This window comes from Scaptodrosophila lebanonensis, unplaced genomic scaffold, assembly GCF_003285725.1.
Source record: "Scaptodrosophila lebanonensis strain 11010-0011.00,11010-0021.00 unplaced genomic scaffold, SlebRS2 tig00000024-arrow-pilon, whole genome shotgun sequence".
Lineage (NCBI taxonomy): Eukaryota > Metazoa > Arthropoda > Insecta > Diptera > Drosophilidae > Scaptodrosophila > Scaptodrosophila lebanonensis.
In genome coordinates, this window is record NW_022060538.1 from 21128682 (window position 1) to 21147386 (window position 18705).

At 39.3% G+C, this 18705-nt stretch overlaps 1 protein-coding gene across 1 annotated transcript; it reads left to right on the plus strand.

The window, feature by feature from the left end:
* The first annotated feature begins 4895 nt into the window (after nucleotides 1-4895).
* Nucleotides 4896-16687, plus strand: LOC115620608. The gene is made up of 7 exons (XM_030513922.1): nucleotides 4896-5192; nucleotides 6764-7081; nucleotides 14253-14406; nucleotides 14468-14676; nucleotides 14752-14885; nucleotides 14954-15206; nucleotides 15975-16687. The coding sequence occupies exons 2-7, from the start codon at nucleotides 7036-7038 to the stop codon at nucleotides 16079-16081; spliced, it is 903 nt and encodes a 300-aa protein (XP_030369782.1). The 5' UTR covers nucleotides 4896-5192; nucleotides 6764-7035; the 3' UTR covers nucleotides 16082-16687.
* The last annotated feature ends 2018 nt before the right edge of the window (nucleotides 16688-18705 follow it).

The window sequence follows — 18705 nt, forward strand, 5'->3', positions numbered from 1 at the left end:
CTGAAGTCACTAAAAAACAATAACTTTTGAATAATTTCTCTGAATCGTGGTGAATAGAAAGCAAGAATTGGCAATAGTATCGAAGGCGCATCACGAAAGGCTAAACATTGTTGTTCCACTTAGCTATTCAATATCTTAAGGGTAGCAAGAAACTCCCAAAATTGAATGTTTTCTATAATGAAGAAATGGAGATTTTATATTGCAGCGTAGTATTCGAAAAAATAAAAAAATAAGAACAATTACAATTGTTAGTCAACTAATTAGAAGTCTCCGATTACAAATGGTTGTGAATAAGAATATTTTTGAGGTAGAGATTTTTGTGATAGTCTTATATCTCATTGCTGTCATTATTGTTGTCTAATAAATAAGCACATTTAATCTGATGGGGCGTATTTATTATCTAGGCGCTTATAAACTAATCACTAGCCTCATCGATGCTGCAAGTGCAATTGGCGGACATCGGCAGGGCATTTGGGGAGTTTTTAACCTCAATTGCTTTGTCACCATTTCAATTTGCAATTGCAACCATTAACTAGTTAGACTCGATGCAATTAAACTTGCACTTTTGCACAAGTAGCTGGCCAAGCAGCAGCGCCCACAGTTCTGCCCTTAATTAAAGCAACAGCAACAACAACGACAACAACAACAGACGTGCAGAGCAAGGACAGGCAGGTGAAAGGCGCTCGCGAAACGAAACGTGGCGAATTTTGAAATGGCTGGCTCGGCAATTGCTTCAATTGCTTTTTGCCCGTGCTGCATGCCACCGCCCGCTTCCCACTTGCCACTCGACGTAGCGGCTCAGGCAACGCCCCAATGTTGCAGCTCGGCCACACAACATGTTGCAGTTGTTGTTGGCGTTGCTGTCGCGCAGTGAAAGTGTCGAACAGCCACACCCACACACACCTACCTACACACTTGCACACCTGTACATACATACATACGAACGCATAGTATGTGCGTTCCATTGGAATAATTTGAAATTGCAAAAAATGTTTATCATTTCATTGGGTTAATTGCAAATTGGATGAAATTGCAATTTTACACTTCATTTCGTGCAATTCATGGCTGATTGACAATTTAGTTTGTCATTAAGGCGACGGGCGCCAACGCCGCCACTAGAGGGCGCCACTTTCAAATTTGATTGATTCCTTACTCCTTATTGGCGTGCACTTCATGGTCGATTTTCTTGCCACCATCCAAACTAAATCGCATTGCAGCTCAAATATATATGTGAGCGGGAAAATACAGAACTCCAGAACACAAAGTCATTTAGATCTCAACAGTACGAGTATATATGCACTTTGCCGTCTTATTCCAATAGAATGGAACCAACTAGGGAAGTTTTAAAACTCACCGAACTCGCCTCTCGATTGGTCCATTGTTCCGCGTAATATCTAGCATGTAGCGCCGTTTGTTTAAAACCACATGCTTCCTGGACAAAGCTCGTGTATTTTCAATCCACTGACGATAACTTACTTCCCAATACCATATTTGAAGAAGTACGGAACCACACATCGCATCAAACAGGCAAGGCCAGATCTGATATCACTTATCCGTTTAAGAAGTGGGGTTAGTCCTGAAGATAACAGTTCGATAAACAAAACATTTTAAAACATTTTTCTCAAAGTACTAAGTTTTATAATAAAGTTACAAGATTTGCATAAATGTCGCAATCTTATACATTTAAAATATTAATTAATTAAATTCAGAAATATTGGAATACATTCTCTCCAATATTTTATAAATAAATAATCAATTTATTAAATTTATTGAAGCTTTTTCTGTGTAATTATAGTTAAACACTTTCATTTTTCATTTCTTTCTTGTGCCTAACCCAAAGATTATTGCTGAGCCTCATGAAATAGTCTGAATAAGCAATAAAGCAAAAGCTTCAGTTCTTTCATTTAAGTGGAGTTTTATGAATAATAATAATAATAGGCAGCAAGCCATAGCATTTCATTTCTTTAATTTATTGTAGGATGCATGTGAAAAGAGAGAGCAGCATTAATGGGATTGAATGAGAATATAAATATTTGGCTTTTGGAAATATTCCTTAAGTTCAGCTGTCATTGGATTTCCACTTTTCTAGTAAAAGACATTTGTGGTCAGCCTTTCATTTGCTTGCCACTTAATAGATGCACTTTAAGTGTCGTTGTACTAGTAACATACAAATTTGCGACAAGCCGCTTTTTGGCTTTTTACGAGTATTTTTAGGAACTGATCGAAAACGTACAAACATTTGCAATTTCGGTGACGGTTGCTGGGTTCGTTCGTGGGTTTGAGAATTGAGATTGAGAATGTCTAAAATGTAAACACAAGTAAACACTAAAAGAGCTCATCAATAATTTAATGTCCTTGCTGCGATGTATGTCTGTGTCTGCGTGTGAGAAATTGCTGCGCGTGCGTTATGTTGGCTGAGAGGTACGAGTATGTGTAACATGGCGCAGAGTTATAAACAAAAGTCATAAAGCAAACTTAAAGTTATGAATTTTTTAAATGTGTGATTTATTTTTGGCAAAGTTTAGCAAGTTTTGCGGCTCACTCGCACGAGAACACGTACCGAGCCACATGCGCTTAAAGTGCATAAAAAGTGCGCACACACATGCCCTTCCTACACACACACACACACAGTCGTATGCAATGAAATGGCGACAAGAGTTAAACCTCCATCTCTTTTTTCCCTTCTTTATTTTGACAACTTTTTGTAGCATAAAAGTTTGCGTTGTCACGTGACTCTAGATGAGAAATGCACATAAAATAAATAGCAGCTCGAAGGCTGAGCTGCTGCATCGTCAGGTAGTGGTAGTACTCGTAAGAGGTGGCAAGAAGTAACGTCTTGCCATGTGAGGCAAATAGCATTTACAGCTAGAGCCAACTTCCGCATCTTCCGTAGCGATGAAAAGTGTAGCATATGCAGAGGCGCGCATGCAAGTCGCTGCCTTTGCTTCTGCTGCTTTGTTTTAATATTCATATTTTAACATCAAAAATTATTCACAGAAATTAAGTTGCGCTGTGCACACATACTAAAAAGGCCAAAAATAACAACAGCAACAAGAGCAACAACAACAATGACGACGACAGCGAGCGGCTGAGTGAGTATGGAAGCGAGCTTCCGAGGCAGGACGAGAAGGGGAGGATGCTTTGAATTTAAAATCTGCAATTTTCTGTTGATTGCCGCACCCACCAACAACAACAACACCAACAACAACAAAAGCCACCAACATGCAGTCATAGTGTAACTCAAAAAAAAAAACTTAAAAGAAAAAGAACAACAACAATAACAGAACTGGCATAGACGACAACGTTGACGTTGGGCGTGTACAATAACAACAAAGTGTTAGCGTGCGTGTCGGCGGTTGGCAACTCGGGCCAAAGAAGCAGCAGCAGCAGTGGCAGCAGTGGCAACAGTGGCAGTAGCAGTGGCAGTGGCAGTGTCAGCATTGCTTGTGGGTTAGAGGGGTGATGGGGCGCGGCAGCTGAGCATCTGCAACATCATCACAACTTTTGCGTAAAATTCCAGTCATGTGTCCCTAACAAATCCCTGCATTATTCATGAAATGATAAGATGACTTGGTGCTGGCGTGGCCGCCATAGCTGTTGTTGCTTTTACAGTTAGTGCTGCTGCTTCTTCCTGTCCTGTTCTGTTCTGTGTTCTGTGTTCTGCTCTGCTCTGTTCTACAGCTTTCTCGGCCACTGCACGTAGTATTTTTATATGCAGCTGCAGCTTGCTGCATTTAACTACCAACGATATCCCTTTACTATGAAATTCAAACTCAAAAAGCGACAACAACAAACGCAACGAAAAATGAAAATCACACACACGCGCTCCCACACACATACACATACATATACACATACAGGCAAAAAATGTCACTGGTCAAAGCAAAGTTTATAAATAACTCAAAGTTTTGGCTAAGCCAAGAGCTGCAAAAGTTGACTGAAAGCTATGAATATGTTAATGGCCATGTCAGCTCAGCTGAAGCCTGATAGATGTACGTACTCTCATACATATAGGTAATCGCTAATATGTTGGTTGCAATTCATAGTTGCTATTCAGCCAAAGTGCACATAATGAGTGCTTAGTGGGTTCAAAGGCAATAGCAGAAGCGAGTCTGACATACAAAATATGCTGCTGGCAGCTGTTACTGCAACTTAACAGTGCTGCTGTTAACAGTAACAGACAGCGACAAAGCTACAAAGTGTAGCATGCATTAAAGAGCGCGCTTCTCTTCACGCGCTCTCTCCTTCCTCTCTTTGGACGCAGCATCAGCATCAGCATCAGCCGCAGCCCAGTAACACACACACACACACACACACACACACACACACACACACACACACACACACACACACACACACACACACACACACACACACACACACACACACACACACACCACACACACACACACACACACACACACACACACACACACACACACACACACACACACACACACACACACACACACACACACACACACACACACACACACACACACACACACACACACACACACACACACACACACACACACACACACACACACACACACACACACAGCTGGCTGGCTCACTTGCCTTGCCTTCTGTCGTATTTGCCCGAAGCCGGAGGCAGCAAACGAAGCGCAGCCAGAGATGCTGCGGAGCAGCACCGAGTTACACGACGACGACGGCGACGCTAGCGTCGACTGCTGCCTGCTGCCTGCTGCGGCCAGTGAGCGGCGCCAGCATCTCGCACGCTTTACGTTCTGGCTTCAGTCAGTTCGTAAACTTGAAAGCGTGCGGAGATACATTTGCGTCGCTCACATCCATGCCGTCGTCTTTGTCTTCGTCCTCGTCGCTGTCGCCGTCGTCGCTGTCGTTGTCGTTGTCCTGTATAAGCCAAAGTGAAGATACAACAAACGCCGCAAGGCATTTGTCCAATGTGCGCGAGTGTGTCCGTGTTTGAATTAAAAATTGAAAGCCGACAGCCTGCTCATTAAAATAAATGCTGCTGCAAATATTACGTATTCGCCGCGTGCTACTGCTGGTGCTGCCACTGCTTAGCAAATCAAAGAAACTAAAGTGGAAGGCGGCCAAGCGACAGTGCATCGATTTCCACGCCAATGTAGTGTCAATAATGTCAAAGGTCAACCAAAGTGCACACACAGTTGCCTAAGCAGGCGCCTTTACCAAACATATTTAAACAGGTGTGTGTGCGTCTGAGAAATTTAGATAATTAGCGAAAAGTGCAGCTTTAAGTCTGTATTAATAATTTATAAATTGTATTATTCATTTTGTATCCGACTTTCAACGGATTACGGAGCTATTGAGCTGTCTGAGGCCCCCTTAAATTGAACTTTGCGAGCAATTCGAAGCTGCGCAGGTAACAGGAAAACACTTTATCGAAAATGCTTTAGTCTGACCACAGTTTGGTGAAATGAATTATTCAACGAAGACATTCCAGGCCTACCTTAATAAGTTTAACGAAATTGAATTTAAATTGATCCTTTAATTTTTAAATCGCTGCAAATTGAAGTCGTAGCTGAAGAAGTTCTGTTTGAAGTACAGCGTACAGTACAGAGAATATTGGTATGTTGGCTTCCAAGTCGAAATAATCGAATCCTTGGCACTCTACTCACAGACATAGCCAGCAGATGCATCCATTAAGTTCGGTGTAATCAGTGTAAGGGGCATACAGGCAGTCAAGCCATCATGCGCAAAATGAACTTCATTTGTAAGGCCATTAAAAGCGCACTTAGAACACAGCGGGCAATGAAAAAGTCAGGCAGCTAGACGAGGGCGAACTTAGTCGAGGCAGAGCAGCACTTCCGCTTCCGCTGAAGGGGGCTCAGCAGGACTTGGCTGACTAACTGGTTGCCTTAGTGGGCCAAGTCTGAATGCCTGACTGTTTGCCTCTGCTGCCTAAACAAGCCAAATTGACAACAAAAACTCAAAAGGCGATGCTAGACGCTTGTCGATGATGGAAGGATGGAAGGAAGGAAGGAAGGGAGGAAGGCAGGGGACGAATGGTCGTAACAGCATGTTCAAATATTAAACACATGGATTCGTTTGAATTTAGCATTTAAATTATTTAAGTTGACATACGTACACAAGCACACAGTCACACAGAAACACAGACACACATTTACATTTGCATTGAAAGCAGCCGGAGAGCCACGCGACCTGCTTGGTTTTTATGTCCTGTGTTTTGCTTTCCCTTTCGTACGCCACTTTCTTGTAGAGCGTCGTGTTCATGCTTTTTATTCCTTCTTTTCCATTTTTTCTCTTATTTTTCGAATGTTTGTAACTTATTTATAACGACACAGTCAACGACGGCGACGAACAAACCGTACAGATGAGAAGTGGGGTTGTGTGGTGTGGAGCATTGGAGCAGTGGAGGATTGGAGGATTGGAGTGGGCGTATCCTTTGAACTTTTCTGCATGAGTTTGTCTGTTTATTTATTTTATATTTTATTTTTATTTCGTTGCCTTGCTCTGCTTTATTTTGCCCCGTTCTGCCACATTCAGGCCCCCTCTCTGCTGTTAGAAATACTGCCATTTGCCTTTGACGCTGAGTTCAATTAATTTTGCTCTCATCGAACTGTATCCGCTGTCGCTTAACTTGGCTGACTGCTTGCCAGAATGTTTGCCTCCCCGTCTGTCTGTCTGTCTGTCGGTCTCCCTGTCTGCCAGCTTGCTTGCTCTAGTTTAGCTTTTATTTGCCTTTGCTTTTGTCAGCTGTTTGGCTATTGAATTATTATTGAAACAACAACAACAGGCGCTGCAACAACCACAACATCGCCCAGTCGCTCTACAAAGACAACATTCGAGCAGTACTCGATAGTATTTATTAAGTGAAAATATCTCGATGACAAAGCAAACAGCGTAAACATTTGGCTATATGTTATAGAGAGATAAATATAAACCAACGATAGCACAAAAGTGTACAACAACAACGGCAACAGCAACAATACTAATTGAAGCTTTCTGGACGATTCAATTCATTTGAACAATCAATCGCTCATCTCGGCCGAGACCACGGGCCCCAAAATGGATTACGGCCTGGGACTGCTGCTGCTGAGCGCTCTTTTAATTGGTGAGTGTGGATATAAAAAGCAAATCTGATCAATTGCTGTATGCTTTTAAGTATATTGTACACACGAGGATTTTGGTTTGTGACTTACTTGAGCGAGCGTACGCTGCGTATGCTTGATATTTCGATTTTATTGCCTGTTAACGATTCTCAGCACGCTTTTATCGAATTATTATTATTGTTATTATTGCTGTTTGCCTGCGAGCTTTTGCCACTGCGGCTGCGGCCTCTTCACGCTCTCCAGCTCTTCAGCTTCAACCGCAAATCAATATTGACAAAGTTTTTTTTATTTCGCATTTTTCATTTGCCCCGCAACTGTTTGCTTTGCTCGCTAGCCTCTTGCTCTTTTTCCGCATGCTGTGTATTTTGTTTTAATGACTTTTGCCATAATTTCAAGCGCTTCTGGCAGAGCGAATGCAGCCTTCAATGAATTGCATGTGGGTGCTGCTGCTGCTGCTGCTCCTGCTTCTGCTTCTGCCACTCATTCTCATTCCCCTCGGCACTTCAAAATTTCAGCCACACACAAACACACTCTCGCGCATCTTAAGTGCAGTTTAAAGTGAAATTGTATTTTTGAAATGCTCGTAATTAGGCAGGCTGCCAATGGCAGTGCCACTTGGTGCACCAATTGCCGACTCTGTGCAATTTTCAACTCGCTCAACGAGTTCCTGGAAAGCAAAATGGAACACGCCAAATTGTAATTATGAGTCACAAGTCAAAAGGATGAGCGGCAAGAACGAAAATGGATTGGCTATTGATTTCATTTTCCTCTAATCGCTGTAATTGAGTGCACAGTCATCAGCATTGTCGGCTTAAATCTTTTTCAGACGGATCAATCAAAACATTTGCTGAATTAATTAGATACCATATTAGCTATGAGTGTTTTTTTGTAAGCAATCAAATGTGCTACGTAATTATATTGAAAATATATTTAAATTGAATGATTTATTTATTTGCTATTTATTTATTTATTTTTTTTGCACATTGGTTTTGTTCTTTTCAATTGTTTTTCGATTTTTTATTTATGCGATAGAAGTTTGTGCCTAAATGGCACAACAATCAAAAAGTCTGATATTACAGCATGAAAATAATACTTAATAGATACATGAATTTCTTTTTCCCATCAAGTTGGAAGCATTTAAGAGGAAAAATAAAGAACTACATAGCATTGCTCCCAATCTAAAATTTACCCTCTTTATGCTAAACTTTTAAAATCTTTCATCTGCCCACAATGGGGATTTATACCCAACACCTTTTCCCTTGCAGCACCTTTATACTACCTTCTGTTTTTTTTAAGGAATGCCATAAAACAACTATTTTCGAATCTTTTGCAAAAATATGTTTGCTTTTTAAAACTGAATATCCCTAAAACTTTGCTATACTTATACTATATGTATATGTTAATATATTCTCCCTTTTTCGTAGTCAGTTGATTATATGCAATAATCGCATCTCATTTTCACTGAGCGATCTAATTTTTTTAGTAATAAATGTCGTATTTAAAAAAATATCCGACAATATAAAACCTCATTAATTTTAAAAGCTGTACGCTTTGAAATCTTTAAACCTTTTAAACTGTGCATATTTTGTTGCATGCTGTAACCTGTAATTTAATATAAGGTTGTTGAACAAAAACCGACTAAGACCCGCGCTTTGTTAATTTGAAAATTAAGAAATTTATATGATCATAGATTTTTTTCTTTAATAAGCATACATTATTTTTAATTCGGTATATGTATATGTACATATGTTCCCTGGCAGCACTGAAACAATAATATTTAGATTAGACAGATGTCGTAAGCAAGAAAGTGCAGCCCTATTGGCAGTTAGTAGAGTATCCAAAGATTAATCTGATCACCACTTGAGCGGACGTATCTAATAATTTTATGGAGCTGCATTTAATTGTGTCTAATGTCAGTGAAAAACGCTGCTGGGAGGAATGCGAGGAGGCCATTCATTTAACGTGCATTTAATGCTCGGACAATATTTTCAAACATTTTTCAACGAGACGGTCCTTGGTTTTAATTTTGCGCTAAGCCTTTTAGCCATTCAACGGCAGTCCTGCAGGCTTTGTGTGCGTTGCCGTCGCAAGTTAACTAAAATGCAATTGCAAAAAAGGAAAACTAATAATATGAGTGCGGGTGTGTGTGTGTGTGTGTGTGGGGGGGGGGGGGGGAAAACTCTTCTGCTGCTGACACATTTTACTTACACACCTCTGAGCACATTCAGCCCAGGCAGCCATTCATTCATCTATTCATTGAAATGTTTTACAATGGAATGCTCTGCGACATGGCTTTGGACTAGTGCCCATACACAAACAGACACACACACACACACACATACACACTCACGCATACAGACTCCAACACACTCACACATACTCGTACATAGTACAACTTTTCAATTTCTACACACAGTTTCAATATTTTCTGTTTGTTATTTTCCGCTCACACCACAGACTTGCTCTCCCTCTCTCTCCCTCTCTCCCTCTTTCCCTCTCCCCCTCTCTCTACTCGTATATGGCTCGCACTCCTAGTCCCTCTTGCTTTCCTTAACCCAATCTCCTTATGTGTGCTTCAGCTGCACAGTTTAACGTTTAACTTGCTTAATGGAATTAAATATGTTTGCCATTGTGCGATTGTTGTTCAATTTCCAGTCCTTTCTCTTGTTAACCACACACAATAAATGCGACACACACACACACACAAACACTCTCAAAATGGCTTAGTCCTGTTTATTTACTCAGCAAATTAGTACGCTATTTCGGCTGTGCTTTGTACAGCCATAAGCAATTAATTGCAAGTATAAACTTTACTTTTAATTAAAAACGTATATACATGATTCAGAAATCGAACGAATCGGACGTCGCCCATTGCCATCAGATATTTTTTGTGGCATTTCTGGTTTTCGAGCTCTTGCCCAACAATTTTGCATTAAGCCTCGACAATTGACCCTAGAAGTGTTTGTAGTATATTTGTACGCATTTTGTTGCCAAAACCACAATACGTATAAATATATATTCAAATGCACAAACCTAAGGAGAAACTAAGCCAGAGAGACCACAGACTCGTACTCATGGCACAGTGACACTCATATTCATAAGGCACTTGAGAGTTATGCGAGCCATCACGATTCATTTAAAGACGACTGAGTAAATTGTCATTTAAATAATTAACACAATTAGCAACTCTGCCACTCCGAGCCAAAAGAATAATATAGATATGTACCATATATGTGCTACTAAGCACCACAAGCTATTTTTATGAATTGACCAGCAAAATAAATGATCTTTTAAAAACATAATAATCTTTGCCATATCTGCCTTTAAGCTTTCCTAATCAAATATTTATCCCACAGTTTAGATTGCACATCCAGTAGCGGCGTTATTGGGGTTTTTTTCAGAATCCGCACAATTTCGTATTCAATGTCGAAGATTCAAGTTCCTGTTATCCTAACCTTCGAAATTTTTGGCATTAATTTGTTGAAGTTCTTTGAGGTAAAGCTCTAATTTCTGCGATCGTGAAAACCCCTTGAACCCCTGAATATTTCTGGAAATCATTTTAATACGCATGCGTGTAGGTTTATTTTCAAATGTCGCTAGTATCGTTTGGAGGACGAGAAGATGGAGAAAGTGAGAGGAGGAGAACTGAAACTAGAGAATGCATTTCTGTCTCTTTTTATCACTAATTTGCAATACCATATATGACTAAAAGCGTTCAGTCTCATTGTGCTATAACAATGACACGGACTGTTTTCGCAAACTCTTCTCAACCGCAAGCACAACACGCAGATAAAGATTGAGACACAGACAGCCTTTCAGACTCACACAGACACATCAAGCAACCACAACAGAGCATTTTTGCACAAAATGTCTCAACGTCTCCAAATGAATTTATCACCAAATTTGGTGGGCTGTTGAGGTTGGGGTTAGAGTAGGGGTTGGGGTTTGGGGTCGAGCACGCAGATAGCCGGAGTCAGGAAATTCATATGCAAATTTCTGTGCCCAAATAAATTTGTGTGTGTGGGTGTGTGTGTGTGGGTGAAAAGTAAATATGTTCGCTTGCTTTAAATGAAATGTGTAGGTTAATTATCAGGAAAGTTTGCAGCGCCGAGGTGTGCAGAATAGTCTCTACGACTATATGCATTAGTAGATCCGTCTGTGTGGGTCGGTGTGGTTAGTCATGTCAGATATAAAATGTTGTCGCATAAAAAGAGAATATTTAGGTTGTGTGTGCATCAAAAAATAATTGTTTTGCATAAATAAACAGTAAATACATATATGCATATGCACACATATAGCTAAATATTCGTATATGAATGAAGAGATTTATGTGGCACAAATGTTACTTTCTATAAAAGAATTGGAATTGTAGTTTATAGAATTAGAAATGGTGTGTGTGTGAGAAATGGTATTTACATAAATAAAAGCTTAAAAGGTTTTTCATTTGTTTGCTTTAAGTGGTGGTGTAAATTTGGTAAATGGTTCTAAATACACATACAAGTACAACAATTCAACTAATTCTTGAACGGACACATTAAACAAGAAATTTAGGAAGGAACAAATTTATTTAATATAGAGAAGCTGAGGTTTCTTTCAACTCTGTTGTTTTAAATCAAACATTTCATCAAGAAACGGAAGCAAAAGAAGCTGTATTCGAAACTATCTATCATATTTTGTTATTCTTTTTGTTTTATTTCGATCACAAAGAAACAAGAAGTTTTTTCGGACTACTTGTATTTCCCTTTATTTACAAAAATGTATTGAAACATGATAATAAAGAAGTCTTGAAAACAAGTATATTCTGCTTGAAAGCAAAGGAAAAAAAAGAGGAGTATAAAAAGGGTTCCTTATTCTCACAAATAAAATAGTTGCTCTTCGCTAAGCACTATTGAATCCTTGGCAGATTTATTGCACTTAGTTTGATGACCCTGTGTTATAAGTGTTGAAATGTGGGAATGCCATTCCAATAAATAATATCCCCCCATAGCGTCAGCTGAAAATTTAGACTCTTAAGCTGCATATATTAATCAACCAATGAGGACCTTTTACCATTTCGATCTTAAGTACATAGCTACCCGTATTTAAATGATCAGCATAATGAGATAATGGTCGCATACATGCAATTTTCTGGCAATACTCTGTGAGTTTTTATAGATTTGTTTGTCAGCTCGTTTGGGATTTTGTGCTCTAATAAGAAACTGGGCGGTATTTTTGAAAATGTTCACATTTTTGTGGGGAGATACCGTTTGTTTCTAAAAGAGTATAACTACAAAGAGCTGCCCACAGTTAAGATTTACAGTCGACGAGCAATGTCAGCTTGACCTCTACTTTGAACAACTTACCCGTTATCGTTCAGATGCTACCAAACCATACGAATTAGTCGTTCCAGACTAAATATACAAAGCGAAATGAATCAGAGACCCCGCTTGACATTTTCGGTCACATTTCTTATCAATTCTGTGGGGCTGTTGTGCTTTTCATTGTTACGCTTATCGCTCGCTGCTGCCTCCCTCTGACTCGCACATTCAGCCAAAGTTATGTGCAAAATGTCCACAAACGCACACACACACACACACCCACACATACAGAGAGCACATGCAGAAATGGACGCACTAGCTAGAATTACGAAAAGCATATGCCAGTTACACATGGCCATATCCATTGCCTAACCATGAGTGGCTCTGTGCTGGGGCGCTTCCCTTTGTTATGTTTCCTCATGTGGGCCCCATTCCGTCCCTCCCTCCTCCTTTTGGCCTAGCCACACATTTTTTTGCCGTCTATTTTGCATATTCATTTCATGAAATTTGAAATTTATTCGATGTCTCATGTGTGTAGAGCGAATGCTGTCGCACCACCCAGCACCACCCGGCACCACCCGGCACCGCCACAGCTACCAATCTGCATACACATATCGACATGCATTTATGTATATGTGTATGTATGTATTCATCATTGCGAAGCCATGCCAATGGGACCGACGTGTAACTCAACATAAAACGTGCCGTTTTAGCTTTATGCCCAGAACATTAGGAACCGCTCACCCACTCACCCACTCACCTGCCTTAATTAAAACTCAGGCAGTGCTTAACCGCAAAGCCTGAGTAGGCCTTTAAAGCACCTCCATATTGTATGTATTATATATATAATACTAGCGTCCTGCTCCTGCTTCGCACGGGTATTTATACAAAAATTTATAAATTATACATTTTATACTTAAATTGTCCTGCAATTTCTTAATATGCAGCCTCGTCCCATTGCACATGATTGGAATGCTTGAATTTCTCAAAATCATGATTGAAATTCCGAATGTTACCGTCAATTCATGTGGCGGCAGTCCAGAAGGGTTTAGTGAATTTAAATGTCTTCCATATTAATCACGGTGTCGATCGATTTGTAATTTTTTATTTGGCTGGGGGCATTTGAATAATATTGCCGTAATATTTAAAGTGACAATGTTTCGATGATGATAACGAACTGATTCAAACAAACAATCAAATTCCTCTTTATAATATTAGTATAGATATGCCGAAGTAAGACATACTTGTAGTTTAATGGCCAACCTCAACATATTGTAATACTGATGTTGCATAAAAATATTAACAAATCGAAAGCTTCTAGAGTTGTGTCAAACAAGAAAAATAAAATGGAATCCATTAAAAACTGAACTCAAATCAAGCCAAAGGATTGGTTGTTTTTGGCGTCACAGGCAGTATAGTAGTAGATTTATTGACTCATTTGTTTATTGCTACTATTGTTTACTTTCTTCAGAAGCTTTCTAATGTCCTCTTAGATCCATTTTAAATAATCAGATAAGGGCAGCTGAATCAGCAGTTGGCAATAAACGTATTTTTGCTTGAATATTCGTAGCCCAACCTAACAATGGGTAGTAACCATTAAATCATTGAAAGTCATTGAAAGCATTGTGGTCAAGTCACCAAATTATTGTAATATTTGCTGGCCGTGGAAATTGTACAGCATGCTGCTAACCTTTAAAGAACGTTTCTTCGCGTATTTTTAAGTTATTGCACATTCATATCTATTTGCTTCCTCTCATAGCCTCGTTTCTTTCTTTAAGCTCATATATTTATTAGCTTGGTTTATTTGTGTGATTATAATGTGTAGTTTTTTTTTTAAAGTATTCTGCAATGCACTAAGAGTTTCTTTGATTTACAGATTTTAAATGCATTTCCGGTCTGTTCGTGACGGAGATTACGGTGCCGGAAATTGTAGATTTTCGCGATAATGTGACGCTGTCGTGCAGCTACGACATGAGTGGCCACACCTTGAACTCGGTGAAGTGGTATAAGGATCGCATGGAGTTTTTCAGGTAAACAGCGCCCTTCTCCTTGTGTTTTGCAAACTACAAGTAAAGCTTACTCCCCCCGCAGATACACGCCATTGATGCATCCGGTTTACATGAAATTTCCGGTGGTCGGTGTGCAGGTGCTGGACGGCAAATACTTTTGCAATGAGTCCACCTGCCGTGTGGATCTGAGCATGCTTGGCGGCAAGTCTTCGGGGGTATACAAGTGTGAGGTGTCCGGCGATGCACCACACTTCAAGTTGGCCGCCCGTGAGGACAATATGACAGTGGCAGGTAGGTGTCGCACATATCTGGCAACTGTATTGTCAATTACATACAAGTACTCGTATGCCACACGCGTTCCCACAGCTCTGCCACAAAGTGATCCACTAATTGAGAGTTTCAACTCCATGTATCGCATGGAGGAGTTTCTGAGCGCCACTTGCTCCTCGGACTACTCCAGCCTGCCCACCAAACTGACGTGGTACATTAATGGCGAGCAGGTAAATAAACCGCTAACCACCGCCACTACACATTCCCCCTAAAGCCAAGCCAACAAATTTGTTTGCAGCCACTGCTCGGGGAGCTGCAGCCTACAGTGGACACCAGCATTCCCGCCCACGACTACGTATTGCGTCGCCAACGTCTTCAGGTGCATTTCTATCTACAGGGCCAGCGCTTCTACCAGGCTGGCAAGATACTGGAGCTCAAGTGCGTAGCGGAAATTGAAAATTATCCGGAGCTGCGGCGCCAGACAACACTTAGCGCAGCTCTGACGCACTTTGATAATTTGAACAATCAGATGCTAATACATGCGGGCACAAGTAAGTAGCAGAATCCCCAAACCGCCAAAAGCCTACAGTCGGGCTTGTCCACAAGCGACAAGAAGAACACTTTTAGGTCCCTACTTTTAAAAACGTTCAACATAAGTAAATCAGATTACATATTTCTTTGAAATTATTTAGAGAAAATGAACTCCAGATTTTGAATAATGGAACTCTTCAATTAAATGAGAAATATTTTCGAGGAATTCATGAATTTAAAAGTAGAGTTCAAAGAATGAAGGCATTACTTTATTTAATTTCGCAATTCCATGTTCCATTTCAAATTTATTTTTTATGCAAAAAATGAATGGTGCTAGTATTTATTCATAAATAAAAACAGCCTAGTAATGCAGTATGTAAGTCTAAAAGTAAACATAACTTATTGGCAAATTAATATGACTAGTGCTTTTCTAAGCTTCTAGCTCTCTATTTTAATTTTGGAGATACCAACGAAATATTTCTACCCAAATTTTAAGTTAAATGAAAATGGAGACAGTCAAATAACCCCAGTACTGTTATACTAATCGTTATGATTTTAGCATTCAGTTTCTGTCACACTCCGCCTTAAAGTAGGCAACAGTTTTCAGGTTTCTTATAGGCAAGCTCGACTATAGCATTCATTAGCTAACAACAAAATCGCAAGCAGCTTTGAAGATTTGTAGTTGTGGGTTTTGGTTTTGTTGGCCTCTCTTCGTTTTAATGCAATTAACTAAATACCTCCCTTCTCCGTTGTTTCTTTTGCTGCTTTGTGTTCTCCCTTTGCCACAGATGATGCCGCGGCCACGAAAAGCTGTTGCATTTTGACAAGGACGACGCTAATTTCCGCCTGCTTTGTGATATTTCTGCTAACGAAATGTTTGTGGCACCAATCATGAGCATCATTGTTGGAATCACCATCAGCATCAACACCAGCATCGGCGTCAGCGTCACAATCCCAGCCTGAGTTTGTTGAGTACGCGTCTAAATGTGGGTGTGAGAGGGCTCCTCTGGCTGTGGCAAGTGAGCTGCCTGTGGCAACTATATCAACACATTAGTTAGTTAGTTAGAATTAAAGACAAACCTAGACACAAACGTGAACGCTGTCGAAGCACACACAAACACACTCACACACACTCACAGGCATTTCAGGTACGCATTCAAACAAAATTAGTCAAAAATTGAGCAAGTTTGCTGCTATTCAAGTTTGAGTTCTGTGGAGCGAAGTATTTGGGAAGAATTTGGGTTGGGGGACTTAGCATAAGGGAGGGCGTTCGCGTATTTGTCATTTGTATATATGGAGGAGAGTTGTAATTTAATTTGTGAAGTGCGCCAAGTGCATGCAATTTAAGGACTAGTTGAAAATAGCAAACAATGCAGGCGCTAATTGGATGGCGTTGAAATGCATGGTTTGTATGTGTACTTTGCAATGAATTAAATTCAAATTGTTTTTAGACTAACGCAACAATGATATTATTGATGTAATAGCTCTTAAGTGGTTTAGTTAAATGGCATTATATTTGCATACTTCCGGCAGAGGCATTTTATTGCAATGCAGATAAGCTTGTAATTTGTTAGTTTGAAGCGTTTTATATTTCTGCCATAACACAGTTTTTGTATCTTCAAAGCAAGTTAATGAAATTAAACAACAAATTTATGAATCTGCACGACATAAAAAACAAATTGAAAATAATAATAACACAAATTGTTCAACATACTCGAGTATAGCTATAATAAGTCACACACACATCCACGCTAACCAAAAATAAATAAAAAGTGAAAAAGTGAATGAAAAACGCAGTAATTTGCAATGTAAATACATTTTTTGAAATTGAATATCACGCAGAGATTTTTTCGCACATGAGCCACCACTGGTCATACCTACATATATATATTTCAGCAATATGTACACCAAAATAAACGCAAAACTATTAATAATAACAAATACGAATACGAAAACAAAAACAAAAACAAAATGATCAGATGGAATAACATAAGATGTTATCAGTGAAATATGCGAATGCTGTAAAAACGACATAAGTACGTATGAATATTTGTATAAGTAATTTAATATTAAAAGCTGTACATACAATTTTAAAACTAATAAACAGTGCAAAAAAGTATATGCCACAGATAATGCCACAAGAAAAACACCATCAGCATCAACATAAAACACATAAATATCAAAAAAAAAAGATAAACACAAAAATTCCAAAACCTATATTCATTTCATTGTACAGAAAAACCGAAGCACCAACAAGAGTGGCAAAGCAGCGAAGTTATGCAGCGAAAAAAATGGAATTTAAAAAGTAGAACCAACGCGCTGATTATGAAGCCGCTCATTAAAATAAATACCAATTGCAATTAAAGCGCAGAGCTGGAGAGCCAATTAAAAACCCATTCAAGGGAAACAAAATCAATGTAACATTACTGAAAAGAGAAAACGAAACAAAACAGAACAAAAAATGGACTTACTCAGGCCAAAATCGAATGCAAAAATTGCAATAAACTAGCACACATCACACAGTATAACTTAACAAAATCAATTGAAAGAGTAAATAAAGTGAGGTCTGAACATTTTTTCAATATCTTTTTCCGTTTTTTTTGTTACTGAATTTTCAATTAAAATAAAACCCATATTAAAGGCTGGCTGCAGAAAAAAACATGGTGAATGCGAAGCGAGAAAAGCGTGTGAAAAAAATAATAACAATATTAAATGTATAAATTAATTTGCCTATTCATTCTCACTTCTTTCGGTTGTGAAGTTGTTTTATTTACCTACAATATACGCAATAATGAAAAATGTAATGGGTTTTGACTTTTTTTCAATTCATGCTGGCCATTGTTTCTCCCCATCGGAGCACTTGCCTGCTCACCGAGTTGTGCACAACACAGCAAACGCTAAAGTGCGTTAACTGAATGACACACTCCCTCTCTTTTTTAATGCCATTCATGCAAATAAAAATAAATAGGATAAATAAATAATTCAATTTATGGATTGCTGCTCTTGTGTATATCGCTAATCGGTTAAATTACAGGCAGGTCATCGGCTTCACCTCGATCTGTGCGGTCAAACAATGCTCGTTTTAATTGAAAGCCCGCCCGATGGCCATATGGCCGGGGCATTAGAGAGGGCGTCAACTATAGTACTACATACATAGTATACACATATAGTACATATATATATCTTATTTAATCGACAGCGCCACAGAACACCAATATGCGTCAAATTAAATATGGATTGTAATTTAAAGCTACACATGAGGCTTTTATTTTACATACTACGCATCAGCTTTTGCTCATTAAAATGACATTTGTTTGAAGCAATCCAGATTTGCTCGGATTAAGGTAAGTCTCGTTAATTCTGAGCCAACTTTTCTAAAGCTACACGAAGATGGACAATTGACTGAATATATGGCTCTTCGGAAAAGGCGATATCCTATACGCAGGAATCCTACATAAGGAGTGCAAAAAAAAGAAATGTCTTGAATGCTTAATATATTGGATCACAGCCATATAGCCA

Excerpts from the sequence above, each read along its gene's own strand:
- LOC115620608 (XM_030513922.1), top strand. The coding sequence starts at position 7,036 with ATGGATTACGGCCTGGGACTGCTGCTGCTGAGCGCTCTTTTAATTG. Across the intron at positions 7,082-14,252 it reads GCTGAGCGCTCTTTTAATTG|ATTTTAAATGCATTTCCGGT; the intron begins GTGAGTGTGGAT and ends TTTGATTTACAG. Across the intron at positions 14,886-14,953 it reads GGTACATTAATGGCGAGCAG|CCACTGCTCGGGGAGCTGCA; the intron begins GTAAATAAACCG and ends ATTTGTTTGCAG.